Raw genomic sequence first — 24572 nt, 5'->3', positions numbered from 1 at the left:
ACATTATTTCACCCAGATGTGAAGAGAGGTCAGTTGAGTTCTCTTGGCACCGATAGTGTTTGATGCACGGAGAATGTTGTGGTTTTCATTATGCAAAGTAGCTTGATTTTGTAATTGTTTCTATTTAAGCGTTAATTTCTTTTATTACTTCCACTCCCCCCCCCCCCCCAACTCACACACAGGACGTATATCCTCGGACTGCAATTAGGAGGTGAGCAGAAATGTACAAATGAGTTACCAGTTCAAGTGACTGACTCGAGCCAAATCTGTGTGCCTTCGCCACTTGGACAACTTCCTCTTCAATACTTGTGATGTTGGACTAATCAAGTGCAGTTACTTCTGGGTTTGTGGATTTCTTTTGACATTTTTATAACAACTCTGCAACTGCCACACGATGAGAAGACGGAATATGGCACTTGTTGCGTTGTACGTGACTCTTCACCTCGTTCGACTTTCATATTGTAGCCTTGCCGTACCAAGGACTGTGTGGGAATATGGAGGTAAGATTTGTATCTTCAGATTTGCTTTCATTTCACTTTACAATGTTTGGAGCTCTAGGCTACACCTCACAGAATCCTAAAATTTTAAATGCTGTCATTTATTGAAATCAAACTAAACATTGTCCAACTGTTAAGTAGTATTAAAATTAGTTGTTCCGTCTCTTTGATAGCTATGCCAATGTACACATGTTGATTTTTATTCCCCATCTAATTTTGTAGTTTTAACTCTCATTTGATGGTAGGGACAATTGTGTTAGGTTATAGTCTTAGTCTTATGTAAAAGCTCATCATTCCTGTGAAAACCAGGTGCAATTTCCAATAGGTACATTTAAGTATTTTAAAATTAAGCATTGGAACAATTTATCTGAAATTGGTGTTCTACCAAGGAAGATTAGGGCAACAGATGCATGAGAATGCCAGTGCGTGCAGGTTCCCTTCCAAGTCACCCATTGTCACACTTGGAAGTAGATCACTGGTCCCTGATTGTCACTGGGTCCAAAATCAGAAATGTCTTGCTCAACAGCATTATGGGGCATCTTTACTGGGTTTGGCATGATGCTGCAATGGTTAATGCTGCTGCCTCGTCTTCTCCAGGGATCCACCGTTAACTCAATCCTAGAAATGTGCTAATAGGTTAATTGGCCATCATAAATTATCTTTTAAAGGTAAAGATAAAGATCAGCTTTATTTGTCATGTGTACATACAGTGAAATGAGTCGTTTGTGTCACCTTCCAATGCAGTCCAATATGATGGGCAGCCTGCAAGTGACACCATACATTCAATGCCAACATAACATGCCCACAACTTACTAACGCCAATCCATACGTCTTTTTGGAATGCGGGAGGAAACCAGAGCACCTGGAGGAACCCATGTGCGGTCACATAGAGAATGTGCAGACATCTTAAAGGTGGTGGTGGGAATTGAACCCCAATCATTTGATCGTTGGCACTCTTAAGCATTATGCTGATTGCTATGTTGCCATGCCGCACATGGTTTTAAAAGTGAAAATAGGTGATAGGTAAATGCCAACTTGCTGGTGGTGCTCAGATCCAGAAAATGAATTTGTAAAAAATAAACATAGGCTTACTGGAGCCATGAGCTTCATATTATTTTATCACAAATTCCTTGCATCTGTTTGTCAGTATTTGTTTAATGAAGGAGGACACTCATAATAATGCATTCTTTTGATATGCTCTGGAAATAAAGAAAATAACCTGAAGGAACAGTGCTTGAAAATGGGTACAGCCCCTCCCAGGGGACCATATTTTCTCACCTTCTCTGCCCTAAAGTTGAAAGACCATTCTTTCAGTGCATATGTGACATCTTTCTGGTTGCTACACCAGACATCCAGTGGCCTCCCTCAATTAAACTGTAAGTTCATGCCATGTTATGGTCAGGTTTTTCCCCCCAGTCTTCACTTTACATTAAATTTAACCTTCTCAAGCTCAGAGTTCCTTGCTGTCAAAAACAAAAATTTTCATCCCATTGGTATTGATTGGAATAGATGTAGGTGGAAATTCAATCTTCATGCCCACCGTACCAGGTGTTCCACACCAATGCTTGAAAATGGTACACTGGACATAATTCTTTATTTGTAGTACTCCACAGTACTTCCTTTTGCCAGAGGAATTATGTTTGGGCACTAAAAGAGCTGCTCCTAATTGTGCTATAACATTATCCCCTTTTCTGGAAAATTCTATTTCACTGTTGTCAGACTAGCTCAAGGACAGCTTCAATCCCAATGTTAACAGACAGTTGAAAATCAAAGTCAAAGTATTTATATGTCACCATCTACTACCTAGAGATTCATTTTCTCTCTTGTTAGTGAGAGGATTGACTCATTTCACTGACAACTGTGCTCCAAATGTTGTAATGAGCACAGTTGTATTCAGTCAATGCAATTAGTAAGGAATTTTAAAGTATTGTGATTAATTTACGAACATTAGGAAAATGGTTTTGGGTATAGTTTTTTGTTGTTACGACTTCATTATCAATTTTGAAACCCTTCTCAAAAAGTATATCCAGCCAAATGATAAAAGTCCTCTAAAGGGACTTGTGTCCATAAAGAATACTGTATTCAAAATCTTTGCCCTACTGTAGAATCAAACAGTGTTTACTTTTCTGACAAGGGAGTGTGTAATTTGCATAATGACATCAAATGGACCAAAGTTGTTAGTTTTAGTTAAGGGAAATGCCCCCCCCCCCAATTTAGTTACATGTTAATGCTTTAAAATAATTAATAGTTTGTAACTGTTGGTTGTAATGTGGTAAGATGTTGTGATCTTAGATTGATGATTAACCATTGTCCAGAGATCATAAAACAGTTGAGCGCAGGCCTCTTGCTTCACAATGTTGTGCCGAGCTAATTAAACTAATACTTAATTAAATGCCTAACTATGCTATTGCTAGATGCCTACAGAATGTCCATCTCAATTCCATTATCGGCACAGTCATGCGTCTGTTTAAGATCCCCTTAAATGCCTGCATTACCGTACCTGGCAGCGCATTCTCAGCACCCAGAGCTCTTTTATTAAAATCTTGCTCTGTATATCTACTCTGAACTTGCCCTCTCTCACCTTAAGTACATGCCCTCTAGAATTAGATATTTTGATCCAGGGAAAACTTATTGGCTGTTTATCCTATCTGTGCCCCCTATGCACTCATAAACTTGTATCAGGTCTCCTCTCGATCTCTGAAACTGCAAAGAGAATGACCCAGGGTGTTTCCTGGGCATCCACGCTCACCCCAACTTCCCACACCTTAACATGGATAGAACTCCTCTTGTCCTCACTTGCCATCCTATGAGAAAAACTGATCCCGGGATGAGGCTTTCCTTTCGGGACATCAGAGATATAAAGGACAGGCTTTCTCTTCCTCCAGCATTGATGCTGCCTTCACCCGCATCACCTCCATTTCCTGGACATCTGTGCTCAGTCCAACTTCCCACCTGTCCTCACCCACCATCCCGTGAACCTCAGCATCCAACACATCATTTTCCACAACTCCTGCCATCTTCAACAGGATTTTACCACCAACACATCTTTGCTTCCCTCTCACTTTCTGCTTTCCAGGGGGATCACTCTCTCCACGATGCCCACGTCCATTCATCCCTCCTCACTAACCTTCCTCCTGGCACGTATCCCTGCAAACAGCCAAAGTGCTACAGCTGCCCATTCACCTCTTCCCTCACCTCCATTCAGCGCTCTCCCTCCATGATTTCCCTTGTCCAATTGTCCTTCCCCACTAATTTCCCTCTTGGCACATAACCCTGCAAGTGAGAGGAATGCTACAGCTGCCCATACATCTGCTCCCTCACTTCCGTTCAGGGCCCCAAACAGTCCTTCCAGGATGAGGCAACACTTAACCTGCAAATCTATTGGTTGCAGTTGGTCTGTTGTATCCGGTGCTCCAAATGCTTCTTCTACATTAGTGACCCAACGTAAATCGGGGCATTGCTTTGACAAGCACCTCCATTCCATCTGGCAGAAACAGATTTCCCAGTGGCCCACCATGTTAATTCCTATTCCCATTTTGACATTTCAGTCCATTGCCTCCTCTTGTGCTATGATGAGGCCACTCTCAGGGTGGAAGAGCAACATCTTATTCTGTCTAGGTATCCTCCATCCTGATGGCAGGAACACTGACTCTTCCTTCTGGCAATTTCTTTCTTTCTTTTTCTCCCCCTCCCTCTTCCTATTCCCCAATCTGGGCCCTTACCTCTTCTCACTTGCCTGTCACCTTCCTCCTTCCCTTTCTCCCATGGTCCACTCTATCAGATTCCTTCTTCTCCAGCCACCCACCTACATGGCTTCACATATCACCTTCTAGCTTGTCCTCCTTCCGCTTTCCCCACCTTTTTATTCTGGCATCTTCCCCCTTCCTTTCCAGTCCTGATGAAAGATCTCGGCCCGAAACATCGATTGTTTATTCATTTTCATAGATGCTGCTGAGTTCCTCAAGCATTTCGTTTTGTGTTGCTCTGGACTTCCAGCATCTGCAGAATCTCTTGTGTCCCAGATTTGTCCAGCCTCTCCAATCCAGGGAGCATCCTATTAAATTTGCTTCTGCACCCTTTCCAAACTCTCCATATCATTCCAATATTGGCTGTTCAGAATTGAATGTTATGTTCCAGTTGCAGACATCCCACCTCTCCCGGAAATTTCGTGAGTCTCCCGCATATTGATAGTGGCTCCCTGACGCTCGCAAATTATATACAATATCCTGGAAATGGATTTTTTTTTTGAGAGGCAGAGAGAGAGACAGACAGACAGAGAGAGCGAGCGACAGACAAACAGAGCAAGACATGGCAAGAGTGTTCCAAAAAAAGAAAATATAAAACGTACTTCACCCCAGACTACACTAAAGTGTACCCTTGCCTAATAGGGGTCAAAAATAATGACAGTGTTGCTCGCTGCACTGTTTGCAACAGTGACTTTTCTATTGCCCATGGTGGGTTAAAATGTAAAAGACATGTTGAGGTGAGTTTAACAGGTGTCATTCGTTCATTAGCATAGCTAACATTATTTAAACTAGCTGGCTAGCTGCTAAGGAGCGACTCTATTGCAGACATCCCACCTCTCCCGGGAGTTTCCCGCAAATTGATGGTGCTACCTCCCTAAAATGAGTTTTTGCAGGGTGGGATGTCTGCAGTTGCGGCCTAACCAGATTTTTGTAAAGCTGCAGCATAACTTCTTGACTCTTGAAATTAGTGCCTTGACTTGTGAAGACAAGCATGTCACATGTTTTCTTTGTCAACTTGGGGTATAAGCCATTTTCAGGCCTGGATCCCAAGATCCCTCTAATACATCAACATTGTTAAGGGCCTTCCCGTGAGTTGTATTCTGTCCATTTGCATTTGGTCTCCCAAAGTGCAAAACATAACACTTGGACGATTGAACTCCATCAGCCAGGTGCTTCACCATTCTTTGAATTGTATCTCATAGCATTTCACAAGGCTCTTTGCTTGTTGAAGAATTTAATTTCACGGTGACTGTTTGCTAGTGTGGGGTTGTATATCAAGCCAAGAATTCTTCACCCAGAAAAATATGAAATATATGAGTGCTATCCCATTTTGTAGCAACTTCAGAAATCACTAGACATTTTAATTGAGACACATCCAAGTATCAAGAGTTGAGGAAGGGAGAGCTGAACATATTGTGGGCAGATTTAGTGTAGTGATTAACCATGAGGGTGAGTACTTCTGAATGTGCATATAGTTTGTTTTGTATGTTACCTGCAGATGAGACAAAACTTTGTATAGATTTTGTGGAGATTATAAAAATATTAAATGCGTTTAAGGTGTTTGGACAAGCAGCAGATGACTGAAGATACTGGCAAGCAACATTGGTTAACAGTGGAGGGAAATGTTCAGTCTCATTGACTCTCACTCTGTTCTGCTCCTGCTATTTACGCATGCTATGTACTGTGGCTTTCCCATGTGTACCACTAGCAGTTATAGAACACCCTGAAGCTGTCGGCTATACTTTCAGATCTTTTATGCTCAAACAGACCATTTGGCGTTGACGTTGAGCCTCACTTGAAACTAAACACCAGAAAGATGAATACCACATAATTTGGCCCTCATCAGATTCTCCCTAATGATTTTTGCTTCTTGACTAAATTGAGCCCAAACCAAACACAATGTGGATCCTTGTTGTTTTTATTTTTAGCCTGCTCCTTCTGTAATGATTTAATTTCGGTATTTGGTGTATGCGTCCAGTCAGCTATATCACTCCCCCAGTTGGATTTTTTCCTACTCATTTATAGCTCATTTAAAACTGGACTACCCATCTCTCTCAGCTTAACCCAAGCCCTCTGCTTGAAACCTTCTTCTTAGGATCCTCTGCTTTGTCCTATAGAAATAGCCCTTAAAACATGTCGTTTTAGCCAAAGTCCAAAGTAGATTTATTAGGAAAGTACATCGATGTTACCATATACTATCCTGAGATTTAATTTTCTTGTGGGCATTCACAGTAGGACAAAGAAATTCAATAGAACCAGTGATAAACAACAAAGACTGACAGAACCAATGTGCAAGCAAAAGAACACAAGTTGTGCTAATCCAAACAAAATAAATAAATAAGATAGTGTTGTAGTGTCTTTAAAAGTGAGTCCATAGGTTGTGGAATCAATTCAGTGAATGAAATTATCCACGCTGGTTCAGAAGCCTGATGGTTGGAGGGTACTAACTGTTCCTGAATCTAGTGACGTGGGACCTAAGGTGTACCACCTTCCCGATAGCAGCAACGAGAAGAGAACATGGCCTTGGATGGTGGGGGTCTTTGATGATGGATGATGCTTTCTTGGTGTATCCACCACTTTTTGTCAGCTTTTTTGTTCCCTCTGATAAAGCCATCTTGCCCTTGTGTCCTCTATCTTGTTCTCCGGTGACTGTACATTAGCTAACAGGATGCTGAGGAGAGGCAGTGTTTGAAATTCACCCCAGCGTCCTCTCTTCTGGAGATGGCCGACCTTCGTCCACTTCAAGCTGCTATACCAGCATTCCTGAGAGTCAAGTTCGCTGAATCCTACAAGAGGTCATAAAATCACTAGTTTGTTTAGATGGTTCAGAAGTGTTTCTTAAAGGGAAATTGTAGTGATCCGCAGCTCAAAAGAAAGATTCTGATTAATTGACACATCGCAACCAGTATATTTTGGCCCAATTAAGCAGCTGCCCCATTTAGCTCAAGTTTCATGGAAATAGTTAAAAACGTATTTTAAAAAATTGTTGCAAACTGAGTAACAGATACTGTATTTAAATGAAATACAGAGCAAATTTGTTCTATATAATTGGTTCCCAATAGTTATTGACAGAAGAATTCATCCACTGTATGCTGCCGTGTTCTTTTGGTTAACTGTAAATAAATAAAATCAGCGGAGACACCCCATTCAGATATTGGACTGCCTTCGTACAATGCTTTCGACGATTGCATCCTCTAAATCTTCATTATCATTGTATCATTCAAGGTGATTGTTGATATCTTAATTTTTTGTAGTTCCTAACTAGAAGTATTGAAGTTGCTTCTTTTTCACTCCTGGCCAATTCTGACATCTCCAAGCCTGAATGTTTGAAACAGAACAGTTCTGTATTGTCTTTCTGCTTATTTCTCACAACCCATCAGTGACAAAAATCACTTCTTTTTGAACAAACACAGATAACCGGCGCTATTTAAAAACTGTTCACTGGAAGCATGGTGTAGTGTTTAATGGCCACAGAAGTGCACATGACTGACGCTAGTTAGAAACTTCAGCAGTAGTCTCCTGTCTCAAATAATCTTCATGGTGTCCCAAATGAACAAAAGGAATCCTGGCAATATTTTCCATTAGTTTTTGTTCTTTAAGAGGTATCCCAAATAACTGATGGCCCAATTAACTGGAATCCGCTGTATATCAAGTAGTTCTGTGAGCTGCCTGCAAAACATTGTGTATCACCAGCACCATCTTGAAGGCAAGCCTGAAGTATCTCCATTAACTTGGATCTTAAGACGCAGGAGCAGAATTAAACCTTTCAGCCGTTGTTCCACAAATTGGTGTCATTGTTCCACAAATCAAAGTCCACTCAATCATTGAGCCATGAAGTTAACTTTCTTAAGTTTACTGATCCCATGTTGAAATGATGTCATGATATTTGGCTTCATTGGAGACTATAATGGAAAGGTTATTTTTACAGCCTCTACGCATTTGGTATGAATCAGGATGTTTCTGCAGTAAAAACCTGTTACCTCAAATACAGAAAGGACCTAATATAAAGGGCAAAAAAAAACAAACTACTGGAGAAAAACAGCAGGTCATGCAGCATCTGTGGAGGTATCTTTGTAACAGCAAGTCATTAAGACCAAGGAATTGATTGTGGATTTCAGTATGGGTAGATCAAGAGATCACACACCAGTCCTCATCAACGGATCGGAAGTGGAAAGGGTGAGCAGTTCCAAGTTCCTGAATGTCTACATCATTGAGGATCTATCTTGGGCCCAGCATATTGATGTAATTGCAAAGAAGGCACAACGGCAGCTATATTTCCTTAGGAATTCGAACAGAATTGGTATGTCACCAAAGACGCTCCAATTTCTACAGATGTACCATAAGGAGCATTCTAACTGGTTGCATCACCATCTGGCCTGGAGGGGCCACTGCACAGGATTGGGAAAAGCTGCAGAAAGTTGTAAACTCAAATCAGCTTCATCATGGGCACTAGCCTCCCCTGCATCCAGGACATCATCAAAGGGCAATGCTTCAAGAAGGGAGCATCCATCATTAAGAACCCCCATCACCCAGGACGTGCTCTCTTCTCATTGCTGCCATCAAGGAGGAGGTACAGGAGCCTGAAGGCACACACTCAATGGCTTCTTCCCCTTCAGCCATCAGATTTCTGATTGGACAATGAACCCTTGAACATTTCCTCAGTATTCTTCACCTCTTTTTACATTACTTTTAAAATTTATTTTTCATATATACTTATTGTAATTTACAATTTTTATTACTATGTATTGCAATATACTACTGCTGCAAAACAATAGTTTCATGACACATGCCAGTGATATTAAATCTGATTCTGACAACCATGAACTTTGGAATCCATCCAGATGCTTCCCGGCTAACAATACTTTACGAAGGGTTATGTAGGGCATGTAGCAGCCATTTTACACCAACTAAAATCCATCATGACTTTTTCAAAATCTATTTAATTTTTGTTGTTTACTTGAATCGATAGTACATTTTAGTTGAAATGAAAACATAATTCTGCATTTTAGATACTAATTTCAAGTACAGACTTGTGGAACAATAGGCTGATCCTTGGACAGCTTTATTGTGTTGGGCATTGGTCTATCATTTTAGCTTGAACTTTCACCTTGCCCTGTCCTTTGACCTAGAGAAGTTCTGCATAAAGCCCATGTGTGTTTCTGTGAACGTGCCTCTGAGCGTTGCTAGGCAGCAAATTGAAAAGCAATCATTTACATTGTTAAGAGAAACACAGCTGTGGCAGAGTGAGCACATACAAAGCTCAGTATTTCAGTCAGACCAGAACAAAAAGCAAAAATCTGTGCTTGGTGCAGGATACTTGGAAATCTGGGGAGATTTTTTCCACCTCTACAGAAAAGAAAGGCATCAAATCACACAGTATCTCTTCTGTTGAATCCAGCTTAGGCACCCTTTTCCAAAAGCAGTGATTGGTGAAAATGTTACAGTTCGAAGTTCAAATTTACTATTAAAGTGTGTATATCACATACAACCTTGAGATTCATCTCCTTACAGACACTCACTAGACAAAGAAACACAGTAGCATTCACAATAAACCACACACAGCAAAGACTGCCACGTATCCAATGTGCAAAAGAGGACAAATCATGCAAGTAGTGAAAAAAAGTAAACAGATAACACACGGAACATGAACTCTAACGTCTCCAAAAGTGAGCCCACGGCTACGGAGTCAGTTCAGCAGAGAAGCGAGCGAAGCCTGTACCGGAGCCCAGTGGTTGCAGGGAACAACTGCTCCTGAACCTGGCCCAAGACTCCTGAAACTACTGCCCGATGGTAGTAGCAATTAGAGAAAGAGAGAGAGACCAGTCAAACACAGGCAGACGGCGTCAAACACCTGTTCGGGTTCTGCTCTCGGCCCGCCTCGACTATATTAATATTGCTCGACACTATAACCAGCACGGAGTGATGGAGCCGAGCCTGAGTTTGTATTCTGCTATCAGGCCTTGACACAGCGATGGCCGCTCTGGCCATAGCTGCATTCTTGGGAGTCTAGTTTACTGAGTCCCTCAGGAGATGGCAAAAGCAGCAGTTTGTTTAGTCTGTTCAAAAGTACATCCCTTAAAGGGAAATTCCAGTCGGCGGACTTCAGTGATCGCAGTTCAGATGAAGTGTATCTATTAGATAGATAGATAGATAGATAGATAGATACTTTATTCATCCCCATGGGGAAATTCAACATTTTTTCCAATGTCCCATACACTTGTTGTAGCAAAAACTCCTTACATACAATACTTAACTCAGTAATAATATGATATGCATCTAAATCACTAACTCAAAAAGCATTAATAATAGCTTTAAAAAAAAAAGTTCTTAAGTCCTGGCAGTTGAATTGTAAAGCCTAATGGCATTGGGGAGTATTGACCTCTTCATCCTGTCTGAGGAGCATTGCATCGACAGTAACCTGTCGCTGAAACTGCTTCTCTGTCTCTGGATGGTGCTATGTAGAGGATGTTCAGGGTTTTCCATAATTGACCGTAGCCTACTCAGCGCCCTTCGCTCAGCTACCGATGTTAAACTCTCCAGTACTTTGCCCACGACAGAGCCCGCCTTCCTTATCAGCTTATTAAGACGTGAGGCGTCCTTCTTCTTAATGCTTCCTCCCCAACACGCCACCACAAAGAAGAGGGCGCTCTCAACAACTGACCTATAGAACATCATCAGCATCTCACTGCAGACATTGAATGACGCCAACCTTCTAAGGAAGTACAGTCGACTCTGTGCCTTCCTGCACAAGGCAGTTAGAGTAGTTAGTAGTTTCGTGAGCTGCCTACAAAACGTCGCTGTTGGTTGCCAACGCCATCCAAAAATCAGCAGTTTCTATCTGAGAACAGTTTGAAGAGCATTCTTCTTTCTCTTCATTTGGATGGAAGTTACTCGGGCAACCAGGTCTTTATTTTCTAATAAACTGCTGCCTTTTCTCTTGGGTGCAGCTGATCAGTGCCACCACACTTAGAGTTTCAGTTTTGAGACTTGGTTGATTTTTATGGGACAATCAAATAACAACTGATACTTCATTATAACTTCAGTGCCTCCTAGAGAAAATAACCTTAATAATTCCTCTCCTCAAATCCCCAACTCTGTTTTTACACTTTGAGCTTGTGATATATGACCACACCATTTTGAGGTGGCATTTCATGTTGAGTAGGGACTCTGTTATTCCCAGCCAGTGCAGAGAGGAATGTTAGTGCCACATATTGTTGGGTTTAATATTATTCTAACAACAATTGAGCTAATAGATCTTTTTCGAATTCTGGTCAAAATTAGTGTATCCTTTCTATATCTATGGCTTCTGGGAGGAGTTTTGATGTTGGACCGTGCTCTAAATCCATGTTTCAGCTATGAAGTGTGAAGCTCCGAGCACAGAGGAACACATTGTGTTGTTTCATGCTAATGGGATCTAAATCTAGGAACTTGCTATCCAGCAACATTGTGGGACAAGATCCTTGGTGGTCCAGGCAGATGGCTCAACACCACCATATCCTGAAGGTCAATTACAATGGTCCCATACTGAAAAATAAATTTTAAGAAAGTACTTCAGTTGCTACTTGGAGTGGTTACCCCATCTTATTGAAGCTTGGCCTGGCTCTCATTCCACTACAGTTTGTATCTGGTTCGCATTCCTTTTCTTTTCCACCACCCATATTTTAGGTGGATACAACCCTGCAGTTGTCGTACTGTGCAAGGTGGTAGTCTGAAGTGCAAAATTCTTTCTCTGGACAGTCGGTGTTAAATTTCTTTGACCAGTATTAAACAGCATTCCGTCTTGGAAAATGCAGTTGCCTGTTGTTTGAGCTCATGATGAATTTGCATTTGAACAACAAAAAAAATAAGCAACACACACGAAACGCTGGAGAACTCAGCAGGCCAGGCAGCATCTATGGGGAAAAAAGTACAGTCAATGTTTTGGGCTGAAACCCAAGACAAAAGGCTGAAGAGTAGATTTGAAAGGTGGGGAGAGGGGAGAGAGAAACACCAGGCAATAGGTGAAACTTGCAGGGGGAGGAATAAAGCAAAGAGCTAGGAAGTTGATTGGTGAAAGAGACAGAAGGCCATGGAAGAAAGAAGGTGGGGGGGGGGGGGGGGAAGGAGCACCAGAGGGAGGTGATGGGCGGCCAAGGAGATAGCATGAGAGAGGGGCTTTCCCATTCCCATTCCGATATGTCCATCCATTGCCTCCTCCACTTAAGGCCACACTTAAGTTGGAGGAACAATACCTTATGTTCCATTTGGATAGCCTCCAACCTGATGGCACGAACATTGATTTCTCAAGCTTCTTCCAATAATGCCTCCACACCTCCTTCACCATTTCCCATCCCCTTGAGCTCCTCTTAAGTTATCGGCTTGCCCACCCATCACCTCCCTCTGGTACTCTCTCCCCCGCCCCACCTTTCTTCTTTCTTCCATCGCCTTCTGTCTCTTACCAATCAACTTCCTAACTCTTTGTTTCATCCCTCCCCCTCCAAGTTTCACCTGTCGCCTGGCATTTCTCTGTCCCTGCCCCCCGCTTCTCAAATCTACTCCTCAGCCTTTTTCTCCTCCAGTCCTGCCAAAGGGTTTCGGCCCGAAACATTGACTGTACTTTTTTTCTATAGATGCTGCCTGGCCTGCTGAATTCTCCCAGCATTTTGTTTGTGTTGTTCGGATTTCCAGCATCTGCAGACTTTCTTTTGTTTGAAAAGAGAAACATTTTTTTTACCCCAGTGTTAAATACTGTAAAATGTCTTCATTTAAGATTATTTGCACAATAGGTATAATTTGCAATTATTGAATTATATAAACAATTCAGTGACATTACCAGTGCCTTGTTAATATTGTTCGGGGTATTAATGTGGAACATGATTAAAACCTGTCTACTCTAAATTTTAAAAAGAGGAAACTAAAATATTCATATGAGAAGTTGCATGATAGAATACTGTCTGGAGCCGATTGCATCTAAAGTTGAACCAAGTGGCACGTCTTTATAAGGGGAAGTGCTACTGACTAGAGATGTGGCAGTCTGACCCAGCGATAGCATTCCTTGTGTGCATGATATGAACTGGAAGTTGTGGGAAACCACATGGACCAGAGTTAAGTTGTGTACAGTGTAGCCTCTTGCATACATTGCAACTTCTTCATAAATTTCAGTCGGAGGAAAAGTCTCGTTGCACTTCAGTCCAGAAGCTTTCAAATAATGGAGATGCCTTCTACTAAAGAATCGGGTATCATTAATTTTGGGTTGGTGTCTGTCACAACCCAGTGTTGGATCCCTCCTCTTGCCATCGTTTCCCCCTCCACCCACACCCAGCCCCCCCCCCCCCCCCACCACTACCATCCCCCCCAGCCACCAGATCGCTGAGAGTGAGCCCAGGTCCTTATTGACATTGTTTGCCACGATTTCAGCTATTGCTGTCTTTGATTCAGATTCCTGCTGCCATTTGATTGGCTGGGCAGCTGGATCATCTGCAGAGAGAAGAAGGTGGTCAGGGTTGAGAGGTTTGAGGATAGATGGGAGGGAGATTGAGAGTAGGAGAGATTTCAGATAAGGGATGGAGAGGAAAAAGAGTTTGAGGTGAGTGGAGGAAAATCAACCAACGTGAGAGTATGTTTCTCCCACCTTGCAAAATCCATTATTAAAAAATTCTCCTTATTACCTTGAGTAACGCTTTCACTAATAGTGGGGCCAATGAACTTGTGGATACCAACTTTACAAACAAGACCCCCAGAAAACAGATATTAAGAATAGTTCAAACTGTCTCATCCCAGTGTAGGACAGATACCATCATTGAAAAGGTATCAGAAAACTGCTGAATGTTGTTCAACTAATCAAGATTCACTTGACTTCTCTTGGCCACTTTGGAGAAATGCTTTTCTGAAGGAAATGCGTCCCAGATCATGCACTTTTTGCATTGTTTAAAAACTGGGGCAGTTACCTCATTAGAGGATATCTAAGAAGGGTTGCGTGAATATCAATGTGATAGACTCAGGATAATCTGTTAAAGTGTACACACCAGTAGGGATTTAGCTGAAAGTCGGTTCGGAATATCAAAGTACATAATCAGTTGTCCTTAACTATTTGGTTCCTCTTGTATCAGTTAACTTTAGTACATGACCAGACTGGCTTTTGCACATACAGGTTGTCCCTGGGTAATACATAGGTTCCACTTTTATCGTCAATTTTGTCTGTAAGTCCGAAGTTACATAAAATTGATTATGATGATCATATTGCCACATAATAAATGGTATCAAAAGCACATAAGAATGAGCAATTACTGCAATTTGTGGAGAGAGGAAACAGTTCCTGCTGCTCATAGGAACAAACATACATTAGGCTTTTGAATTTAATAATATGGGAACTCCTTCTTATCCAAGAGTGACCACAAGTTATGTGCTTGTAACCCAGGGGCAGTCTGTGTCTGTTTCTTTTTGGGCGAGATTGCACAACTAAAACCAAATTTAAAATTCACTGTTTAGAGCCAAGAAAGGTGGATCAAGGTAGAGATTTAGGAGTTCAGAAACAATGCAGATAATGAGCAAATGCAAAAAAGAGTAGAAGTTTTATTTCGGCAATTGTATAACATTCTGGAAAGTCCCTGAGTTACAAATGAGTTCCGTTCCTGAGTCCATATTTAAATCAGATTTGTACGTAAGTCGGAACAAGTACATCCGGTATTATTCAAGATCCAAGATGGCGGCGCGATGCAGCTTGCTGCGGCCACTCCGGAACTGATTATCTGTTATTTGTGAAGTGGGGTGCCGTGCGCAATCATAATCGATTGAAAATGGACGTGGGAGCACGGAGGAACATCGGGAAATTCCAGGAAGACCTCCTTCATTGCTGCTGCTGCTGTGAGGTCCGGGACTTTGCTGGAAAGAACAGGCCCCCGGTCCTCGATCGCGTTGCCGATGGCTGTTGGTGGGGCCGTCTTAATACGCTCGACAGAGGATGGTGATTGGAGAAGCTGTGCTGGAGGGGATGGTCGTCGGCTCGGCGGTTCGATGGACTCGGAGTCCGCTGCGGTCAGGTCGCTTTTGGTGTGTGCTGCGTCTGCGAGGCTGGTTTCGCCGGAGCTTCCATTGTCTGCTGCGTCTGCGAGGCTGAGTCGGGCAGCGCCGTGGAAGTCCATAGCGGAAGTATTCCCTTCTGCCGCCGGTGTGGGATGGCGAGTCTGTCAGGACCCTGGGGACTTGTGGAAACTGTGTGGTGATTTCTTTTGAACTTTAGTCCTTTAACATCTTTGGACTATTTTTACTGCGCCCATGGTCTGTTTTTTTTATCAATTATGCTATTGTTTGCACTGTTGTAACTATATGTTGTAATTATGTGGTTTTGTGCAGGTCTTGTAGCTTTAGTTTTTGGTTGTTTTTGTCTGGTGGTTTTGGAGCTCCTTTCCGGGGAACGCGCTAAGACGGTAGCGTGATATTAATACGCAGCAGCCTCTCCGAACTCTGGATTGGGGATTGCCAAACATTATGTGGATTTTCTGGTGTAGTCTGTTTTGTCATATGCTTTCGTGATATCATTGTGGAGGAACGTTGTCTCATTTTTTAACTGCATTGCATTTGTGGTTTCTAAATGACAATAAACTGAATCTGAATCTGAATTTAGCGTCAGTTAAGCAAACATTTGTCTTAGTATATAGTATATATTTTACCTTTCTATGCATATAAAACACTTAAGAAACGTATGTATTCCAATAATTAAACCACTGTGTTGCTTAGTAATAATTGTAGCTTTCATTGGGGCAGGGTCTTTCACATGCTCCATTATTCTCACTTTATCCTTTATCCTTTAAAATTGTTCCGATTGTTGACCAACTGTAGCCTAACACTTTTCCAATGACAGATGGCATTTCACCCCTTTCCAAACGCTTTATTATTTTATTTTATTTTCAATCGCAATCGCTTCACGTCAATGGAACAGAAACACTGTGGGCGGCGGGTCCCAAGCTCCACTGGGTCCTAAGTACCACCGCACTGAATTCCCCGGGTCCTAAAGTCCACCGCGCTGAGACAGGTTAAATGGGACAAGTGGGGGCTGTGCTGGGTTTGGATATTTGATCCTCCACACTATTCCGCGTGGGAATTTAAACTGGAGGTGGCAGTGGTTTTTTTTAACGAGGTCGATTTGTAAGCTCGACATCAACCCAGCACGGATGGTACGGGAGTCACTGGATCGACATCAACCCGGTGCACTCGGGAGTGGTCTGTCACTAGATCGAACTCGGGAACCTCCGTTCTCGAGCCCAGCGCTGATCTCACTGAGCCACCAGCCAACCGGAATGGTGGGGGGGGGGGGGGGGTGTCAGGGTGAACCTTGCTAAGAAAAATTTAAACCAAATACAAAGTTGCACACTCAACACAGTGTCAACGGCAACGACTTAAGATGGCGGATGGTGTCGCAATCCAATTTAAAGTGGCAGACGGTGTTCTCCTTCCTCGGTTCGTAAGTACAAGTTGTCTATAAGTCGAACGTTCGTAACTCGAGGACTACCTGTATTCTATTCAGGAAACCTAGATGGAGGACAGCAAAATACAAATGCTTGGGTTCTGAGATGAATGTAATAAATACTCAGCAGCATCTGCAGAATAGGAAGCAATGTTGCAAGTTGCTGTGTTTTCATCAGAACTGGAAAAAGTGTTAGAACTAGGTGAATGAATGCTGGTTATTCTCTTTGGAAGTGTTTAGCTCAAGGAAGGTGATTATGTAGAACTGTGAAATAAAAGAGAATGCTGGAAATACTCAGCATATCAGCTGGTATCTGTGGAGTGAATTAATGCTGTAGGTGGGTGAATCTAGAATTGGCCAGGTAAGATATTGTTCTTCAAGCTTGAATTGAGCATTGTTGGAAAGCTAAGAGGAAGGTTCCTGTGGGATGAAGAATTAAACTGATAAGTAATTGGCACCTTGGGAAGTGTTTTTGAGCTGAAAGATGATTGCAAAGCTTTCACACATCCTGTGTTGAGTTTGTCGATTCATGAGCACAATGTAATGCACCAAACTGAAGAAGAATAAATGAATTTTCTCACCTGGATGGCCTGTTTGGCTCCCTGGGTAATAGTAAAGAACAAGATAAGAGCTTGTGTACAGTTATGATGAGTGTCCTTTCAGGTAGCAGGGTTATGGATGAATGAAGCATCTGAGAGGATATATTGACTTGAGCTGTTTCAACACTGACTGTCAGATTTAAAAGATTTCAGTTAAGAGAACATGCTTCATAAAGTGAGCTTGTATTTTCTTGATTTTAAATAACTGATGTAAGCTAACTGAGATGTTTTTAAGTTAGCCAAAGCAGTTGATAAAGTAAAAAGTATTTCCTCTGAAATTGAGAATGAGCGCAATTTCCACAGGATGTAAAGTAGCATTTTTAAAATAAATATGTTGAAAATCTGGAACTTTCCACTGATGCTCTGTTCCACAGCAATCACACCCTTGCAAAAACAATGCAAAAGGAAATGAAATCTGAGGTTGATTTGCTGAAGCGATGGGTTTAAGATATTGATTGACAATTATTGAATTTTATGTAATGTTTGCAGTAAATGGCTTGAATCTCCTCTTCTGTTGCTGAAGTTGTGAAAATAAAACTTTGATTATCAAATAGTCATAGTCAAATAGTGTGGGATGAGATGGACTTTTGACCTCACAAATATACCTTGCCCTGACCTTATTCCTTCTTGACTCCCACGGGGTGCTCACTTTCTTTGTAACTGTAAAACTACCTATATTTTGCATTTTCTTATAGCTATTCCCTTGTGCTACCTCATTGTACTGATGTGAATGACATGCTACAGAGTAGACAAAATAAATATTTTGAAATCTTACATATTTTTGCAAAGGTTTGGGTGCTTTTGTGTCTGATTTTTTTTCCCCAATTTCTTATCAGTACACCAACTATTGCAGGTATAATTTTGAATATTTCATGAAAATAAAAATAATTTCCAAGAAATTGTGTTAGAGCAGGAAACTATTTTGTGCGAACGCATGTTACAAAATTATGATTATAATTAATTTAGCCATATCAAACCTTGACAACATCCACTGCATGTCACGTCAGTTGTAAAAGCATCATTGCTCTCACAGAAGGGGAAAAAATAATAAATGATTGTCAGATTGTCTAGGGTGGTAATGAAGACACTTAACTACTATTCATAGACGCCATTTTAACCAATGTTTAACTTTACTCAGGTCATTTATGAATTGCACCAAGAATCGGAAGCAAAGTCTTATCAACGTTGACGTTAATTTCAATCTCAGAAAACTACCTTGTATCACAACAGACTGAACTTTACAAATACTGTGCTGTCCACAGCTATGACCTTGTATGTGAAATCATATATGCTGAGCTATAGGAAGAAAGCTGGTAGACTGGGGGGAAATTGACTTCAGTTAGAACTGACAAAGGAAAGCAAGTTTTAACTGGTCATTATGGCTACATAATAACCTTGAATCCTTTTTTCCCTCTCCCCTGACCTGCACCTCCTTCCCCATAGGCTTTATTTGAATCAGATTTGAACCTATAGTCTAGGTGTAGATGCATAATTTGTCAAGCTATATCACCATTTGCTCTATCAAAATGTTTAAAATGCATTGCTGTATATTCAGTTTGATTTGTTGAATCTTGGTAGTAATGTTCAATGTGACTATTTGCAGAACTACCTTTGAACACTTTTTCTGCCACTGGGGTATCAAATTATTCCACACTGTTGCTTAATGAAGATCGAGGAGTGTTGTATGTGGGTGCCCAGGAAGCCATCTTTGCTGTGGACATGTTAGATATTTCGGATAAAAGGCATGAGGTAACTTTTAAACATATTCTTGTTGATTGATTTTTAGCAACCTCATTACATCTGTTGATCCTTTTTCACTCCTCACAGGTCTGCCCTCCTGTGCCTACTACCTTGTGTTAAGGAAATGTTGAGCCTTTTAATACTTTTGCACTGTTTTGAATTTACTGAGATTTGGTACAAATCAGCCATGCTAAGGTGCATCTTTCAGAGAGTTTTATAAGGGGCTTTAGTGGCAAAAACATATTCAAAAGCAATTTTAATAACAACACTTATTTTATGACTTACTTGTACCCTTATTTTTAAAGATGTAGGTAGCTCCACCTCTTGTTGTTCCATTCAATTTCTACATGTACAACTCCTTGTTCCCATATATTAAATTCCACTATCCTCAATCTGTCCATTAATTTCATTGACAAACTTGATACTCTGCTTTTGTTGATTTCAAAATTCCTGATAAAATAGATGACAAGTCCCAGCTTAGAACCTGGGGCATAACACTACACGTCTTGGCAGATTGAAAACCATATTTAAATGTCCTTTGTTTCTGCCCTGTATTTAGTATTATGTGCCTTAAATTTCAAAGCACTCTTGTATGTACATAGCACTTTGGCAAACACCTTGAAATCTTCAAGTGTGCGCTCAGCATTGCATTAGCTTTAGCTGTACAGTGAACCGTTAATTTTTTAAAAAATATCAAATTAATCTAGCATGACTCTTGATAAATCCACATTAGCTGTCTCTAAGTAGCTCCATAACTGTTTCTAATCATCCATTAATATGTATAATCTTTTATTATGGATTTAGTAGTTTTCCCATACTAAAGCTAAGACTTTAATTTTCTGCCTGATTTCTTGTTCACTGTGGAAGAAAGCTAGCATTCACCAATCTCTTGTCATCTGGCATAATTTCTGTTCCAAAGATTTTTCATAATACTGTGCCACAGCTTTCTGCCTCCCCTGTTTGGTGTGAATACTGTGAGGAGTTGGAGTTTTCTCTTTTTAAATCAGATCAGTTAATTACCAACCTCAACGGAGGAGTACACGCATCATGTTACCTATTGCAGAGAATTTAAGACCTGGATATGGGCCACTTGTTCCATCTGCTGTGTGCCACTGTTCCTGTTCCAGTCAAAGCTTCTCCTATCCTATTTCATATAATCCCAGCATCACATTGTTCTCTTATCACTCATATACTTCTCTTGAAATGTATCTTGAACTTTATTATTGGATCATCCACTCTTGGCAAGTATTTTCTTGCATAATTAGATTGAGTGGTAGCTATTTTATTACCAAATCTTGGTACTTTTATGACACCAGAGGAGGTCAGCTGACTCTCTGTGTTGTTAAGGCTACCCAGCCTAATCCCACCTATCAACCCACAGGCCCCTATTTCTGCAGCTCATGGCTTTTTGAGTACGTGCCCGAGTATGTTTTTTTCAATATAATGCAGATTTTATCAGCATTTTATTTGTGAGTGAAATTAATTTCCTCATACTCCTATTTATTCTTTGCCTCCAGGTTTTTTATTCCTTTGGTGATGAAAATACATAGATCTTCCCACTTGCTCCAACTAAGCCTCTCAGTTTTATAAATCTCAGTAAAATCTTTTGTTAGCTTCACCCATTCGGAAGAAAATGATCCTGCGTTACCTAGTTTTTTCTCACTTCTGCAATTTACTACCGTCAGAGAGGAAGTACAGGAACCTGATGATGCACACTCAACATTTCAGGAACAGCTTCTTCCCCCTCTGCTGTCAGATTTCTGAATGAGCACTAAATCATTCTTTCGCTCTTTTTTGCATTATTTATTTATAGCTTTGTACATTCATTATTGTAACTTAAATTAGTATTTTTATGAATTGCACTTTAGTGCTGCTGCAAAACAACTATTTTCATGACATATGTCAGTGCTAATAAACCTATTTCTGATTGCATATTTTTGTCCATGTCAGTCTCTTCTACACCCTCTCCAATGCTACCACAAGGTGAGGAGAAGGAGAGGCAGAGGGGAGTGGTTACCAGAAGTTAGAGAGATCAATGTTGATCCAATCATGTTGGAGATTACCAAGGTGGATTATGAGGTGTTGTTCCTCTAATGTGTGTTTGGCCTCAACTTGACAGTAGAGGAGGCTGTAGACAGATATGTCTGTGTGTCATGGGGAAGTACAGATGAAAGTACTGACCTGTGGGAGATCCTGTTTGTTATTACAGATAGCGAAGGAGCTCAACAAAGCAAACCCCCAATCTGAGACAGGTCTCACCGATTATTGACAACATTGGGTTCAATAAGTGGCAGCGACGGATTCATATGTGAGGTACTACCTCACACGGGACGAGTGTTCAAAGCTCGGAATAGTGGTGCGGGATGAGGTGCAGGGGCAGGTGTAACATTTGGGATGGTCCCTGAAGGGGGAATCAGTGGGGAGGGCCGAAGGAGCTGTTGAGAGAGCGCTGCTTCCTGCATCAACGCAAAGCTCACCAATTTCATCAACTTTCACTCTGCCTTTAAGTTCACTTGGTCCAATTCTGACACCTCTCTCTTTTTTTCTTGATCTATCTCCGTCCAGGTGCAGATTATATTCCCATGTCGTTCACAAACCCACTGACTCCACAGTTGCCTTGACTACATTACTTCCCACAGTATCACTTGCAAGGATGTTATTCTCTCCTTTGCCTTCACCCCATCTGTTCTCATGATAAGGGTTTATATTCCGTGTTTTCCCCCCAGAAAATGGAGTTTTCACTCCACTGCTGTCAATGCAGCCCTCACCTGCATCTCCTCCATTGCCCACACATGCCCTCAACCCGTCCCCACCCTCAACATGACAGGAATAGGATAGGAATATCCTCACCTCACGTACCACCCTAAGAGCCTCTGCATACAAGATATTATTCTCTCCAACTTTTGCCATCTTTGACGGGATCCCAACACCAAGCACATTTAACCTTCGCTCCACCTCTGCTTTTGGTAGGGATCACCCACTCTGTGACTTCTTTGTGCGTTCATCCCTCCCCACTGATACCCCTCCAGGCACTTAACCCTTTAACCATCCTAAATGTTACACCTGCCCTACATCACCTCCTTCACCACCATTCAGGGCTCTAAACGGTATTTCCAAGTGAGGCAGCACTTCAAGGTGAATCAGTCAACGCCAGGTTTTGTATCCAGTGCTCTGTTACTGCCTCCTCCATATCAGTGAGACCCGACACAGATCGGAAGTTTGCTTCATTGAGCACCTTTGCTGTCTGTTTGCCATAAGCAGGATCTCATAGTGGTCACATAGCTTAATTCCACTTCCCATTCCCACACTGGTATGTCTGCACCAGCTTCCTCTACTGTCAAGTTAAGGCTAGACGCAGAAGAGAGGAACTGCTCTTTGAACTCTGCCATGGTAGTACCCAACCTGACAGCATAAATATCAATTACTCTAACTTCCAGTAACCACTCCCCTATTCCCCCCCCCCTTCTGTTTTCTCTTTGTGCCCTCATTACCCCTGCTCTTGGCCCTCCCTGCTCATCATCCTTGCCTTCTTCCCTATGGTCCTCCATTTCCTTCCCTTTACTCCACAGTCACTGACCCTCTAAAAGATTACAGCATTTTCAGCCCTTTGCCTCTTCCATCTTTCAGCTCCCAGCGTCATATCATCCTTACTCCCCTGATTCCCCCCCCCACCTGCCAGCTCATGCTCCTCCCACATCCCCCATTTTAAAATTCTGATTCTTGCCCTCTCTCTTTCCAGTTCTGATGAAGGGACTCTGCTTGAAGCATTAACTGTTCATTTCCCTCCATAGATGCTGCATGACCTGCTGAGTTCCTGTTTGTGATTAGCTGTTTCTGTCTTACAGATGTATTAGCTTGTAATTTTGGACCACTACGGTTGTCTGTTGGTGCTGAAATTGTTCATTTCCAGCATTTATTACTGTGGCTTTGCCTATTATTTCAGGTCTTCTGGAAAGTCTCGGAGGAAAAGCAAAGAAATTGTGCTGCTAAAGGGAAATCCAAAGAGGTAATTTTTAATTTGATCTGATTGTCTGAGATATAAACTGAACTGTTTCAGCAGATTCCATAGAAAGCCTGCAAGTAACACTTATTAGCTGCTCATTAAAAAGCAATCCCCAGTCTCCCTCTTCAACCTCATTCAGCTGGTAAAATGTACTCTTATTGTGAATAAATTTTCCTTCAATTCTGCTTACCATTCCTAAAGGAAATGTCCCAAGTCCTGCCAGTCTTTTCTGTGGGATGTTTGGACAGGTCCTTATTTGAATCTTACTTGGGCCCTCCTCCCCATCCTTCTTTCCAGCACATTAATGACAATGTTGATATTATGTCTTGCACTATCTTTCCTGTCAGTTTTCACCCTGTTCTCACTTTCTCTTTCCCACATTTCTGCCTTCAACCCCTCTGCTCTTAGACAGAACAAAGTAAAGTTTTTCCTTTTACTGACATTCCACCTCAGGCTCCATATTCAATGGATTCTTCTCTGTAATTTCCACCAGATTCCACACTGTCCCTCTTGTTTGCAGTATTCCAAATGATCCATTTCTTCCACAACTGCCTAGTTTAGTCTTCTGTATCTGCCAACCACTCCTCCTCCCATGCAAACTCCTGGGATTTTATCTTTTCCCCTTCCCACCATTCGGGGACCTGAGCAGTTTTTCCAGGTGAGTCATGGCTGCACCTGGACTTCCTGCGAACAGTTTTGTGTGTCACACTCATTGTTCATGATGTGGTGTCCTTGGCATTTGAGAAAACTAATGCAGATTAGTTGATTTCTTAAGAAACACTCTGACTGAAGTACCCTAAACTTGAAAATATATGCTTGAGAAAATAAGGCAGGAGCAAGCCGTTCAGTGCCTCAGACCTCCCCAGACATTCCAATATAAACCTGCCTTGTCTGCTCCAGGAACCGTCTCTTCTGTGACAGTTCCTCACAGTGCAAAACACCAACCTACTGATTGACAGAACAAACAATGCCTATAAATAATGTTTTAGTGTGCTAAGAGGCAAAATAGTGAATCTAGAACCACCTTTTAATTTTTGTCACAATGGTTCACAGTCTCTTAGCTCAAGATAAGTGATGCCTGGTTTAATACAGGACAATTAAGACAGCCCTGATCTACTTCTGTATCTTGCCACAAAAGCTCAATGGACAACTTCAGTGTCCATCGGGCCACCATGAGTCGACAGCAACTCGACGGTACTCAACAACGACAACAGCATTTGTATATTTTATGCATACAAGAATGCTACATGATCATGGCAGTTTCCAAACTAGTGGTAATCCAATTTTAAACCAGGAGCACAGATATGCTGCTTGTTCATGCAGTTATCTTTTCCAGTTTCAAGACCAACTAAAACTCCTTCCATGATCTTCAACATTATAACTTACTCCTTAGACAGTACTCAAAAATTCTAGAAATTTCTCACATTGTATGAGTTGTTTGTGTACACCTCAGTTTTAACTTGCAGTTACTTGTCACTTAATTCCACCACCCGACTTGAAATCATTTAACCGGTTGATATCCTTCACTGTCCCAAAAAAACCCTC

General features: G+C 41.6%; 1 protein-coding gene across 10 annotated transcripts in view; it reads left to right on the top strand.

Moving 5' to 3' along the window:
* Window positions 1–24572, top strand: part of sema4d (sema domain, immunoglobulin domain (Ig), transmembrane domain (TM) and short cytoplasmic domain, (semaphorin) 4D) — a 192114-nt gene that overhangs the window by 116766 nt on the left and 50776 nt on the right. For 8 of the 10 annotated variants that reach the window (XM_073071834.1, XM_073071826.1, XM_073071760.1 and 5 more), the window contains 3 exons: window positions 183–500; window positions 18888–19033; window positions 22968–23030. In XM_073071834.1, coding sequence (XP_072927935.1) covers window positions 395–500; window positions 18888–19033; window positions 22968–23030 — 315 coding nt within the window. In that variant the 5' untranslated portion in view covers window positions 183–394. The remainder of the gene's footprint in view (window positions 1–182; window positions 501–18887; window positions 19034–22967; window positions 23031–24572) is intronic. The other 2 variants (XM_073071802.1, XM_073071817.1) reach the window with 1 other exon arrangement.

This window comes from Hemitrygon akajei, chromosome 2 (genome assembly GCF_048418815.1).
Source record: "Hemitrygon akajei chromosome 2, sHemAka1.3, whole genome shotgun sequence".
Lineage (NCBI taxonomy): Eukaryota > Metazoa > Chordata > Chondrichthyes > Myliobatiformes > Dasyatidae > Hemitrygon > Hemitrygon akajei.
Note: the sequence above shows the minus strand (reverse complement) of the source record. Positions and strands in the feature narration are given on the sequence as shown.